Below are 12,737 nucleotides of genomic sequence, written 5' to 3' on the forward strand. Positions count from 1 at the left end.
AATAAATAATAAATGATAAATGGGTTGTACTTGTATAGCGCTTTTCTACCTTCAAGGTACTCAAAGCGCTTTGACACTACTTCCACATTTACCCATTCACACACACATTCACACACTGATGGCGGGAGCTGCCATGCAAGGCGCTAACCAGCAGCCATCAGGAGCAAGGGTGAAGTGTCTTGCTCAGGACACAACGGCCATGACATGTTGTGAGACCATCAAACGTGACTTTTAACACCATCACCTGGTACATGTTGTGAGACCATCAAACATGACTTTTAACACATCACCTGGTACATGTTGTGAGACCATCAAACATGACTTTTAACACATCACCTGGTACATGTTGTGAGACCATCAAACATGACTTTTAACACCATCACCTGGTACATGTTGTGAGATCATCAAACATAACTTTAAACACCATCACCTGGTACATGTTGTGAGACCATCAAATGTGACTTTTAACACAATCACCTGGTACATGTTGTGAGACCATCAAACGTGACTTTTAACACAATCACCTGGTACATGTTGTGAGACTATCAAACGTGACTTTTAACACCATCACCTGGTACATGTTGTGAGACCATCAAACATGACTTTTAACACATCACCTGGTACGTGTTGTGAGACCATCAAACATGACTTTTAACACCATCACCTGGTACATGTTGTGAGACCATCAAACATGACTTTTAACACATCACCTGGTACATGTTGTGAGACCATCAAATGTAACTTTTAACACCATCACCTGGTACATGTTGTGAGACTATCAAACGTGACTTTTAACACCATCACCTGGTACATGTTGTGAGACCATCAAACATGTCGTAGCACGATCCATTTTATTCCAGTTTGTTGCTGGCTTTCACCTTGTAAACAAATACTTCATGCAGCAAGCATGTCTGCCCAGCCCCCACAATGCATTGCAAATACACCTGGCCTTCCCAGCACAGAGGAATGGGACTAGTTTGGGGAGGTTTTTGACAAGGTGGAGGTACTGGTTATGAATAATAAGACATTAACATTAGAACTATAACAGGTAATAATATACAAACTATAATATTTAGACAAAGGAATGGCAATGTTGTTTTAAAATGTGCAATTAAAAAACTGGTTTCCCTAATCAGGAGTATAGTTATATTCTTCATTCCTGAACACCTTTCTTAAACAGGGTTGGGTGTTGTATGTCTAAAAAGGCTCCATCTGGTTTGTTTGTCTAAAAAGGCTTTTATTTTGTATGTAATTTAGTTTTTATTGACATCCAGCATCAGACATTCCTATCCATTACATCATGTTTGCATACATCTATTGTCTGCCCTAACTGTCAAAATCATATATTTTTGTTTATATACCAACAATGCCACCCGCCCCCCCAAAAAACAGAAAAAAATACCAAAAAACAGAATAAATAAAAAAATAAAAAAATGAACAGATAGTAAATATATAAATAGAAAAAAAAACTATTAATAAATAGGGTTGTCCCAATGCCAATATTGTGGTACCGGTACCAAAATGTATTTCGATACTTTTCTAAATAAAGGGGACCACAAAAAATGTCATTATTGGCTTTATTTTAACAGAAAATCTTAGGGTACATTAAACATATGTTTATTATTGTAATTTAGTCCTTAAATAAAATAGTGAACATACAAGACAACCTGTCTTTTAGTAGTAAGTAAATAAACAAAGACTCCTAATTAGTCTGCTGACGTATGCAGTAACATATTGTGTAATTTATCTACCTATTATTGTGTCTACATTATGAGGGACAAACTGTAAAAATGAATTATTAATCTACACTTTCAATAACTGTTAATATCTGCTTATTTTGTCTTTTAACATGTTCTATCTACACTTCTGTTAAAATGTAATAATCACTTATTCTTCTGTTGTTTGATACTTTACATTAGTTTTGGATGATACTACACATTTAGGTATCGATCCGATACCAAGTAGTTACAGGATCATACATTGGTCATAATACATTGGTCATGTGTCCAGGCACATATTTACTGAGTTTATAAACATAATATACATTTGAAAAAAAGGAAAAAAGATTTTGTGACGATAAAAAATATCGCTGTACTCATAGTAGTATCGACTAGATACGCTCCTGTACTTGGTATCATTACAGTGGATGTCAAGTGGCGATCCACCCATGGCATTTGTTTACATTGTGACGCCGGTGATCTATTGTATCCTCCTACGGTGTGTAGCGAAGCATGTTTAGCTATTCCTCATCCTCCAGTGATAAAGGTATTTGTAAGAAACATACTTTATTTGTCGCCATGGAGACAAGGATTAGTGATTTAGAAGTACCTAAAACACTGCTGGCTGCGGATGGATGTTTGCCGCTGGTTAGCTAGCCATGTCTTAAAGCACCTCTTCCTGAGGGTGTTTCAGTGTTATAACTTCACCTTTATCTTTACTTTTTACACCAAAACGCATCCGTTCTCCCTTTTCTGTCTACACAATGTGTCTGCTTGTAAGTATTCTGTGTGTGTGCGCTGCCGAACATGCTCCTCTGCTCAAAAAAACAGCAATGTCACGACGTGACGACGCACCGCCATGCCCGTTAAAAAGAAAAAAAGTAACCGGTACTTTTTAGAGGCGGTATAGTACCGAATATGATTCATTACTATACCGTACAACCCCAATAGGGAGTGATCTTTTTTACACAGTCCAATCACTAATTGGAGAAAATAAAATCAGGCCTATGGGGTGTGACATAATTGACCCAGTTCTCCCAGTATGAAGTGAATTTCTCCAATTTATAATTAAAAAATGCCGTTATTGTCTCCATTTGATAAATGTCCACTGTGATTCCCAAAAAGGCTTTTAAGTAAGTTTTTGGAAAGAGTTCCAAAAATGTCAGATGGTTTATCAAATATGTTAAGTTTGATAAAAAAATTGACATGTATTAGGGCTAGGCGATATGGCCTTTTTTTTAATATCGCAATATTTTAAGGCCATATCGCGATACACGATATATATCTCGATATTTTGCCTTAGCCTTGAATGAACACTTGATGCATATAATCACAACAGTATGATGATTCTATGTGTCTACATTAAAACATTCTTCTTCATACTGCATTAATATATGCTCGTTTTAAACTTTCATGCAGAGAAGGAAATTTTACAACTAAAAAAAATCACTATTTTTTTCATACGGTGTTGATCTGGAAATGTTTGCCTCGGTATTTTGATGGTGTGGGCGTGTGGTACCGAACGGAGATGTTGACGTGCGGAGTAAGCACTGTTCATTCTCTAGCTAGTGTGTGTGTGATTGGTACTTTAACTTTAACAGGTGACTTTTCAAATGATGCTACTGTAGCGGTTGATTTAAGGACATAATTCACCACACCTGTTATTTGAGTTTGTCATCATTCACTGTACTGTTCTATTGTGCATATGACAATGTTGTTCTTTGTGTGCAGTTAAGAGCGAGTAATTCGGCGCGGCCCCTTTAAGTGGCCGTCAGTAGATTCTCGCAAAGGTGGGGGTTTGTTGTTCCCGCGAGATTTGAGTTTTTGTTGTGATATCATTCATTCTTGCTTGTGCTTGGAAGAATAAACGACGCACACGTTTTTGTGTGTCAACTATACTTATACGAGATGAGCTGGAAGCCAGGAGGAGGAGATAGGCAGTGACTTGGCCACCACTGCCGGCCCACCAGCGGTAGGGTGTTATGGTTCAGGGTCGAAACACCCAATGACCGCTGGATACCATCTGATGATATCAAGTCCTCCTGGCCAAGGCTCCATTCACCTAAGGTGAATGAAGAGGAAAGCATCTCCGGATGTAATATAATCATAGATTTCTGGGAAACCAGTGACTTCCAGGAAAGCCTGGATGGCAACCGAGGAAGTTCGGTGACTCTGGAAAGACAGATGACCTCCAGGAAAGACTGGCGTGGGTGGATGAGGCCAGCAACCTCATGCACAGCACTCGCAAGAGGGCACCAACCCAAGCTACGGAAATTCACAATGAGCAATACCCCCAGAGTCGCCCGAGAGGGGGGGAGGATGAGAGACTCAACGGGACGGACACAACGGTAACGGCCAGGAATGGATCACGGACAAAGAGACGGCTCACCCAAACAACAATGACTGGAGAGGTATTGGAGGTAAAGTGTCATTGCGGAAAGACCTGCAAAAACACAAGAGGGCTTAAAATACACCAAGCCAGGACCACATGTGGAAAAGGGGGGACACAGGTGCAGCGCACAGCGGTAGCACCTGGTGAGACGCAGGAGAGCTCCAGGCAGGAAGCGCCCCACAGCACTGGAGATCTCTCAGCACCTGTGCCACCTCAAGACCTCAGGCGGGATCCACCCCATACCTCTTCAGAGAACCAAACCCACCCTGCGAGAGAACGAATGAAGTGGCCCAAGATGAGTGACACCAAAGAATGGAACCAACTAGACGAAGACCTCGACAAAGTGCTAGAAGCCACACTAGCAGGAACAGCTGAACAGAAAGTTAATACACTCACAACAATAACGTACAATCTGGCAAGGGAGCGTTTTGGGATGGAGGACAAGAAGGTTAACACCAAAATGGCGCATCAGCCAAGCAGAAGAGAAAGAGAAATCCATCGCCTAAGGAAGGAAATTAAAACTCTAAAAAAACAGTTCAAAAGAGCCACAGTCGAGGAAAAGGAAGGCATCAAGGATCTGACAAGGCAACTCCGGGAACGTCTTTGTAGACTCCGTAGAGCAGAAAGCATTCGGAAGAGGAGGAAGGAGAGGGAGAACAGAAGAGCACAGTTCACCAAAGACCCTTTCAGATTCACCAGGAAACTACTGGGTGAAGCAAAATCTGGAATGCTGACCAGCTCGAGGGAAGATGTGGAGGCGTTCTTAAGGGAAACCCACAATGACACCTGTAAAAACCAGGCCCTGGGTGCCAACCATAACATCGACAGCTTGGAAAAACCAAGAAAGGAGCTCAACATCAGTGAACCATCGTGGAAGGAAATCCAAGAGGTGGTGAAAAAGGCCAGAACAGGATCTGCCCCCGGCCCTAGTGGTATACCCTATAAGGTGTATAAGAAATGCCCGATGCTCCTTCGGAGGCTGTGGATGCTGTTCCGGAGGATCTGGAAAAAGGGCACCATTCCATCGTGCTGGAAGAGGGCAGAAGGCTGTTTTGTGCCAAAGGAAGAGAACTCCTCAACCATAAATCAATTTCGTACAATATCACTTCTAAACGTAGAAGGCAAAATCTTCTTTTCTGTACTGGCAAAAAGGAAGATCTCATACATGACGGAGAACGGATATGTTGACACCTCTATCCAGAAAGGTGGAATCCCAGGCTTCTCTGGATGCCTGGAACACACCGGAGTTCTCAGTCAGATGATCCGGGAGGCCAAAGCAAGCAAAGGCAACCTGACTGTTGTCTGGCTCGATCTGGCTAACGCCTACGGAGCAATCCCTCACACCCTCATTCACACTGCACTAGACCATTACCACATCCCTCTGCACATCAAGGGAATGATAACCAGCTACTTTGGAGACATCCAGATACGGTTCAAAACAGCCAATTTTACAACTCAGTGGCAAAACCTGGAAAAGGGAATCGTAACTGGATGCACAATCTCCCCCATCCTCTTCATCATGGGTATGAACCTCCTCATAACAGCTGCTGGGAAAGAAGCCAGAGGACCAGCAATGGAATCAGGCATTCGACAACCCCCAATAAGAGGTTACATGGACGATCTCACCGTGACGACCACAACCCATGTGGAGGCAAGATGGGTGCTAACAGTTCTGGACCACATGGCAACATGGTCCAGAATGAAGTTCAAGCCCAAAAAATCAAGGAGCATGGTGATCCGTAAAGGTAAACTGACGAACAGGTTCAAGCTGCAAGTGCAAGGAGAAGTGATTCCATCGATTGAGGAGAACCCTATAAAGTGCCTTGGAAAGTGGTTTGACAGCTCACTTACTGACAGGAACAACATCACCAGTACAGAAAAGCAGACAGAAGAGTGGCTGAGGAGAATTGGAAAATCAGGACTCCCTGGTAAATTTAAAATATGGCTCTACCAATATGGACTGTTACCAAGACTCATGTGGCTGTTGACGGTGTATGACGTCCCTATGACATGCGTAGAAGGAGTGGAGAGAAAGATCAATAAGTACCTCAGAAAATGGCTGGGAATCCCTCCAAGCTTCACATCAGTAGGCCTCTACATAAGATCAGGACAGCTCCAGCTTCCCTTGTCATCCGTGGTGGAGGAATTCAAGGTAGCAAAGTGCAGAGTCTTAATGACATACAGAGACTCCCAGGACGAACAAGTCAGACACGCAGGCGTCACTACAAGATCAGGACGCAAGTGGGCAGCTGACACGTCTGTCGCACAAGCTGAGAGCATGTTGAGGCTACGTGACATCATAGGGACACCATGCACAGGAAGACAAGGTCTTGGAACTTACCATGTCCAACAGTGGAGTAAGGCAGAACCCAGGGAAAGAAGAGCTATGATCCAGGAGGAAGTACGAAACCTGGAAGAGGAGGGTCGGAAATCAAGAGCAGTGGAACTAGCGTCCCAGGGAGCCTGGACCAAATGGGACCTCCCCAAGAGAAAGATCACGTGGGCAGATCTATGGAAGCTGGAACCATTCCGCATCTCTTTCTTGCTGAGATCAGTGTATGACACACTCCCGACTCCAACAAACTTGCACAGATGGGGCATGAGAGAGGATCCACTATGCAAGCTCTGCGGACAGAAGGGGACCATGGCGCACATCCTGTCAGGGTGTAAAACAGCACTCACCCAAGGGAGATACAGATGGCGTCATGACAAGGTGCTCATGACACTGGCTAACACCCTGGAGCAGCAGAGATGCAAGAAACGGCAACCACAAGGGAGAACAAGATCAATCCAGTTTGTGAGGGAGGGAGAAAAGCCACCAACCACAGCAACATCAAGGAAGAGCCTATTGCAAATGGCCCGTTCTTGGGACATGAAGGTAGACCTGGGAGGAAGGCTGCAGTTCCCCCAGGTTGTCCAGACAACTCTAAGACCGGATGTGGTGCTGTGGTCTGAAGAGGCAAAGAAGATCATTCTCATAGAACTCACAGTCCCATGGGAAGAAGGGTGCGACCAAGCCTTCGAAAGGAAAAGTGCCAAATACCAGGACCTTTTGAATGAATGCAGGGGAAAAGGATGGCAGGCATGGCTGTTCCCGGTCGAGGTCGGCTGCAGAGGATTCCCTGCCCAGTCGGTATGGAGAATGCTCACAGCCTTGGGAATAACAGGGAAGGAGAGAAAGACAGCAGCTCGCAGGATGGGGTAGGCAGCAGAGAGAGCCTCTTGCTGGTTATGGAGCAGGAGAGACGAGATGAGCTGGAAGCCAGGAGGAGGAGATAGGCAGTGACTTGGCCACCACTGCCGGCCCACCAGCGGTAGGGTGTTATGGTTCAGGGTCGAAACACCCAATGACCGCTGGATACCATCTGATGATATCAAGTCCTCCTGGCCAAGGCTCCATTCACCTAAGGTGAATGAAGAGGAAAGCATCTCCGGATGTAATATAATCAAGTTGTCTTGCTTTCACGCCACGAGCACAACACTGGTGACCCCGACGCTTCACTGAACGGATTCGGTGAATATTAGCGACCATGACGGCGAATGCGGTTTCTCTTAAGCTGCCCGAGTTCTGGGAAACTTCCGCGACCACATGGTTTGCCCAGGCCGAGGCACAGTTCGCCCTGCGTGGTATCACCGAGGACGACACTAAGTTTTATTATGTCGTGTCCTCCCTTGGGAGCGCGACGGCGGACAGAGTGGTTGGCATCCTCACGCACCCACCGGAGAGGAACAAGTACCTCACGTTGAAGGCTCACCTCTTACAGACATTTCAACTTTCTGACGCGGAGCCAGCTAGCCGCCTTTTTTCGTTGCAGGGGCTTGGCGATTACAAGCCCTCTGAACTAATGGACAAAATGCTGGGTCTCTTAGGTGAGCACAGACCAGGATTCCTCTTCGTGCAGTTTTTCCTGAGGCTCCTGCCTTCTCAGGTGCGGGCTTCTTTAGCCAACACCGCCATTTTGGACTGCCGCGAACTAGCTGCCGAAGCTGATAAGTTCTTTTTAGCTTCCCAACCTAGCTTTGTGGCTGCTTTCCTTCCGGCTGAGACAGAAAGACCCATGACAGATTCTCCCACTCTCGCTGCTGCTGCTGCGCCCCCCAGGCGGCAACCGGATTCTGGACTATGTTTTTTCCACGCAAAGTTTGGGACCAAAGCTAGGCGGTGCCGTCCCCCGTGCAGTTTTCGTGGACCGCCGCCGGGAAACGCCGGGGCCGGCGTTCAGCAGTGGCCATGAGCGTCGGCAGTGCGGGCAGGCTGCTCTTCATCCAGGACTCCCTCTCTGGGCGAAGGTTCCTGTGTGACACCGGCGCGCAGAGGAGCGTCCTACCAGCATCAAGGTTGGACATGCTGTCTGAGTCGCATGGCCCCCCCATGGAAGCGGCCAATGGCAGCCCTATCCGCACTTACGGAATACGGTATGTGGAACTGTGTTTTGGTGGACAGCGTTTCAGTTGGGACTTTGTGACTGCTAAAGTGACGGTGCCGCTCATCGGTGCAGATTTTCTCTGTGCTTTCGGCCTCCTTGTGGATGTTAAAAACAGGCGTTTGGTGGATGCGATTACGTTCTGCTCGTACAAGTGCAGTCTCAGCGCGACAGACTCCATCAGGCTTTCCAGCATGCTACCTATCGCAGACGTTTTTCTGCGCCTCCTCGCCGAGTTCCCCACCCTGGCGCAGCCCACGTTCTCATCATCTACCGCCAAATTTTTACCATCGTTTCATTCCCCGAGCAGCTGACCTCATGCGGCCGCTGTATGATGCTCTTAAAGGAGCTGCTCCCAAGCACATGGTGGACTGGTCTGACGCACGGCACACTGCTTTTTTGGGGGTCAAGTCTGCTCTCGCTAACGCTACTCTGCTGGCACACCCATTACCTGATGCTCCTATTGCAATCACCACGGACGCGTCAGACTATGCTGTAGGTGCAGTGCATGAGCAGTGGGCGGGTGGCACTTGGCAGCCTTTGGCTTTCTTTAGCAGGCAGTTGCGTCCCTGTGAGCGGAAATATAGCACATTTGACCGTGAGCTCCTTGGCCTCTATCTGGCCATACGCCATTTCCGTTCGTTGCTTGAAGGCCGGCCTTTCACGGCTTTTGTGGACCACAAACCCCTCACTTTCGCGATGGCCAAGACGGCTGAACCGTGGTCAGCTCGGCAACAGAGGCACCTCTCCTACGTCTCAGAGTTCACGACGGACATCCAGCACCTTGCTGGTAAGAGCAATGTCGTGGCTGATTGCCTTTCCCGAGCCGTCGCGAGCGCTGTCCATGTGGGACTCGATTTTGCACAAATGGCAGTTGACCAGGCCGACGACCCAGACATCCAAGCTCTGAAGGCTGCAGCCACAGGGCTTCGGTTGTCTGAGGTCCCATTTGAGGACACCGGGGTTACACTCCTTTGTGACGTCGCTACCGGTCGGCCACGGCCCCTCGTGCCCGCCATTTGGAGGCGGCGCGTGTTCGACTCCATCCACGGCCTTTCCCACCCTGGGAGGAAACCTTCCCAGCGGCTGGTTGCTGCAAAATTTGTCTGGCGTGGACTGAAAAAAGACGTTAGGGACTGGGCTTCCACATGTGTGGCATGCCAGCGCTCAAAAGTGCACTGCCACACGCGGGCCCCACTGGCACCGTTTACGGTTCCGGAGCGCCGTTTTGACCATGTCAATGTGGACCTGGTCGGACCTCTCCCATCCTCACGCGGCTGCACATACCTCCTCACGATGGTCGACAGGACCACCCGCTGGCCGGAGGCAGTACCTCTGACGTCCGCCACCTCCGCGGAGGGCGGCGCGCGCGTTCATTGGTACGTGGGTTGCCCGTTTCGGTACCCCATCGGACCTATCATCCGACCGGGGCTCTCAGTTCACTTCTGAGCTCTGGGCCGCTGTGGCCGAGAGCTTGGGTGTGAAACTCCACCACACGACGGCGTATCACCCGCAGGCCAATGGTATGTGTGAGCGATTTCACAGGTCCATGAAGGCAGCACTTAGGGCATCCCTGAAGGACAGCGCTTGGATAGACAAGCTCCCTTGGGTAATGCTGGGGCTTCGGACTGCCCCCAAGGAAGACTTGCAATCTTCCTCGGCAGAGTTGGTGTATGGCCAGCCCCTGCGAGTGCCAGGCGACTTTATCCCTAGCACGACGACACCTTGGTCCGCCGGTAAGCAGCGAGCTGCTCTCCTCGATGCCGCCAAGAGTTTTGCCCCCATCCCCACTTCTCAACACGGCCTTACGCCGCCTTATGTTCCCGCTTCCTTAAAGGGAGCAGCGTTTGTTTTTGTCCGACACGACGCCCACCGCGGCCCCCTTCAGCCTCCTTACGATGGGCCATTTCGCGTCCTAGAGAGCGGTGACAAGCATTTTCTGTTGGACATCGGGGGTCGGTCTGAAAAGATCACGGTGGACCGGCTGAAAGCGGCCCACTTGGATCTTAGTCAGCCGGTTACCACGGCCGTACCCCCGCGCCGGGGTCGTCCGCCCGCTCTACCTAGGCCCCATGATAATGTTATGCATCCTTCTACGCAGGCCCCCGGGACCTTGGACAGTGCAGGTGCCCTTCCGGTCCCCCCTGCTGACTCCCCGGCGTTGGTACCGGTCCGGCGCACCCGGTCTGGTCGGCCCGTCCGTGCCCCTGTCCATTGACAGTTTGTTTTCTTTGTGGTGGCGAATTCTGGGGGGACGTGTGTAGCGGTTGATTTAAGGACATAATTCACCACACCTGTTATTTGAGTTTGTCATCATTCACTGTACTGCTCTATTGTGCATATGACAATGTTGTTCTTTGTGTGCAGTTAAGAGCGAGTAATTCGGCGCGGCCCCTTTAAGTGGCCGTCAGTAGATTCTCGCAAAGGTGGGGGTTTGTTGTTCCCGCGAGATTTGAGTTTTTGTTGTGATATCATTCATTCTTGCTTGTGCTTGGAAGAATAAACGACGCACACGTTTTTGTGTGTCAACTATACTTAAAGTTGTCTTGCTTTCACGCCACGAGCACAACACTACATATTAGCATTGCCGGCAGTAAGTCGGACACGTTTCCAGTGAGGGTTGGACTCCGCCAAGGCTGCCTTTTGTCACCGATTCTGTTCATAACCTTTATGGACAGAATTTCTAGGTGCAGTCAGGGCGTTGAGGGGATCTGGTTTGGTGGCTGCAGGATTAGGTCACTGCTATTTGCAGATGATGTGGTCCTGATGGCTTCCTCCGGCCAAGATCTTCAGCTCTCACTGGATCGGTTCGCAGCCGAGTGTGAAGCGACTGGGATGGGAATCAGCACCTCCAAGTCCGAGTCCATGGTTCTCTCCCGGAAAAGGGTGGAGTGCCATCTCCGGGTTGGGGAGGAGATCTTGCCCCAAGTGGAGGAGTTCAAGTACCTCGGAGTCTTGTTCACGAGTGGGGGAAGAGTGGATCGTGAGATCGACAGGCGGATCGGTGCGGCGTCTTCAGTAATGCGGACGCTGTATCGATCCGTTGTGGTGAAGAAGGAGCTGAGCCGGAAGGCAAAGCTCTCGATTTACCGCTCGATCTACGTTCCCATCCTCACCTATGGTCATGAGCTTTGGGTCATGACCGAAAGGACAAGATCACGGGTACAAGCGGCCAAAATGAGTTTCCTCCGCCGAGTGGCGGGGCTCTCCCTTAGAGATAGGGTGAGAAGCTCTGTCATTCGGGGGGAGCTCAAAGTAAAGCCGCTGCTCCTCCACATCGAGAGGAGCCAGATGAGGTGGTTCGGGCATCTGGTCAGGATGCCACCCGAACGCCTCCCTAGGAAGGTGTTTCGGGCACGTCCGACCGGTAGGAGGCCACGGGGAAGACCCAGGACACGCTGGGAAGACTATCTCTCCCGGCTGGCCTGGGAACGCCTCGGGATCCCCCGGGAGGAGCTGGACGAAGTGGCTGGGGAGAGGGAAGTCTGGGCTTCCGTGCTTAAGCTGCTGCCCCCGCGACCCGACCTCGGATAAGCGGAAGAAGATGGATGGATGGATGGATGGCTACTTTTTATACGCTTTCACCCCACACTTGACAAATTACGGTTGTCTATTCGACATATTCCCACTTGAAGCCAAACCACCGCCAGACGATGGACCCCCTGCTGTTTTTTGGGGGAATTAATTATTCCTTCATTTGTTACCAGATTCGCACCTTCTTTCTCTCGTATTACGGCTAGCATCACAGCTAACGTTAGCCATGCTGCTACCTCTCTGCTCAGCGAGGGCGTATACGAATGTGACGTATGACGTGACAGTATGTGACGTGTGTAAGAAGGTGCGCTTGCTGTCTGTGAGAAGGAGAGACAGGAAAGAACGAGTAGAGCAACTGCGAGTAAAGCAACTGCGTGAGAACGCATACTCGAATATCACGATATAGTCATTTTCTATATCGCACAGAGACAAACCCGCAATATATCGCGCATATCGATATATCGCCCAGCCCTAACATGTATTTAGCGTTGCTTCCTACATGCCAAATGATATTACAAACTGTACAAAAACAATGAGTGTAAAAAAAGTCCAAGAATCTTTACTTGCAGCCAGGTGTCTATCTGGATGGTCTTGATGCCCTCCACCAGGCCCTCGTTCACCTCAGGCCAGTGACCGTAGTCGAACCACAGAGTCAGGACCCTTCAAGGC

At 48.8% G+C, this 12,737-nt stretch overlaps 1 protein-coding gene across 1 annotated transcript in view; it reads right to left on the bottom strand.

Moving 5' to 3' along the window:
• mtor (mechanistic target of rapamycin kinase) overlaps window positions 1–12,737 on the bottom strand; it is a 277,393-nt gene that overhangs the window by 60,314 nt on the left and 204,342 nt on the right. The window contains exon 41 of the mRNA XM_061985591.2: window positions 12,632–12,728. Within this exon, the coding sequence (XP_061841575.1) occupies window positions 12,632–12,728 (97 nt within the window). The remainder of the gene's footprint in view (window positions 1–12,631; window positions 12,729–12,737) is intronic.

This window comes from Nerophis lumbriciformis, linkage group LG23 (assembly GCF_033978685.3).
Source record: "Nerophis lumbriciformis linkage group LG23, RoL_Nlum_v2.1, whole genome shotgun sequence".
In the NCBI taxonomy this organism is placed as follows: Eukaryota; Metazoa; Chordata; class Actinopteri; order Syngnathiformes; family Syngnathidae; genus Nerophis; species Nerophis lumbriciformis.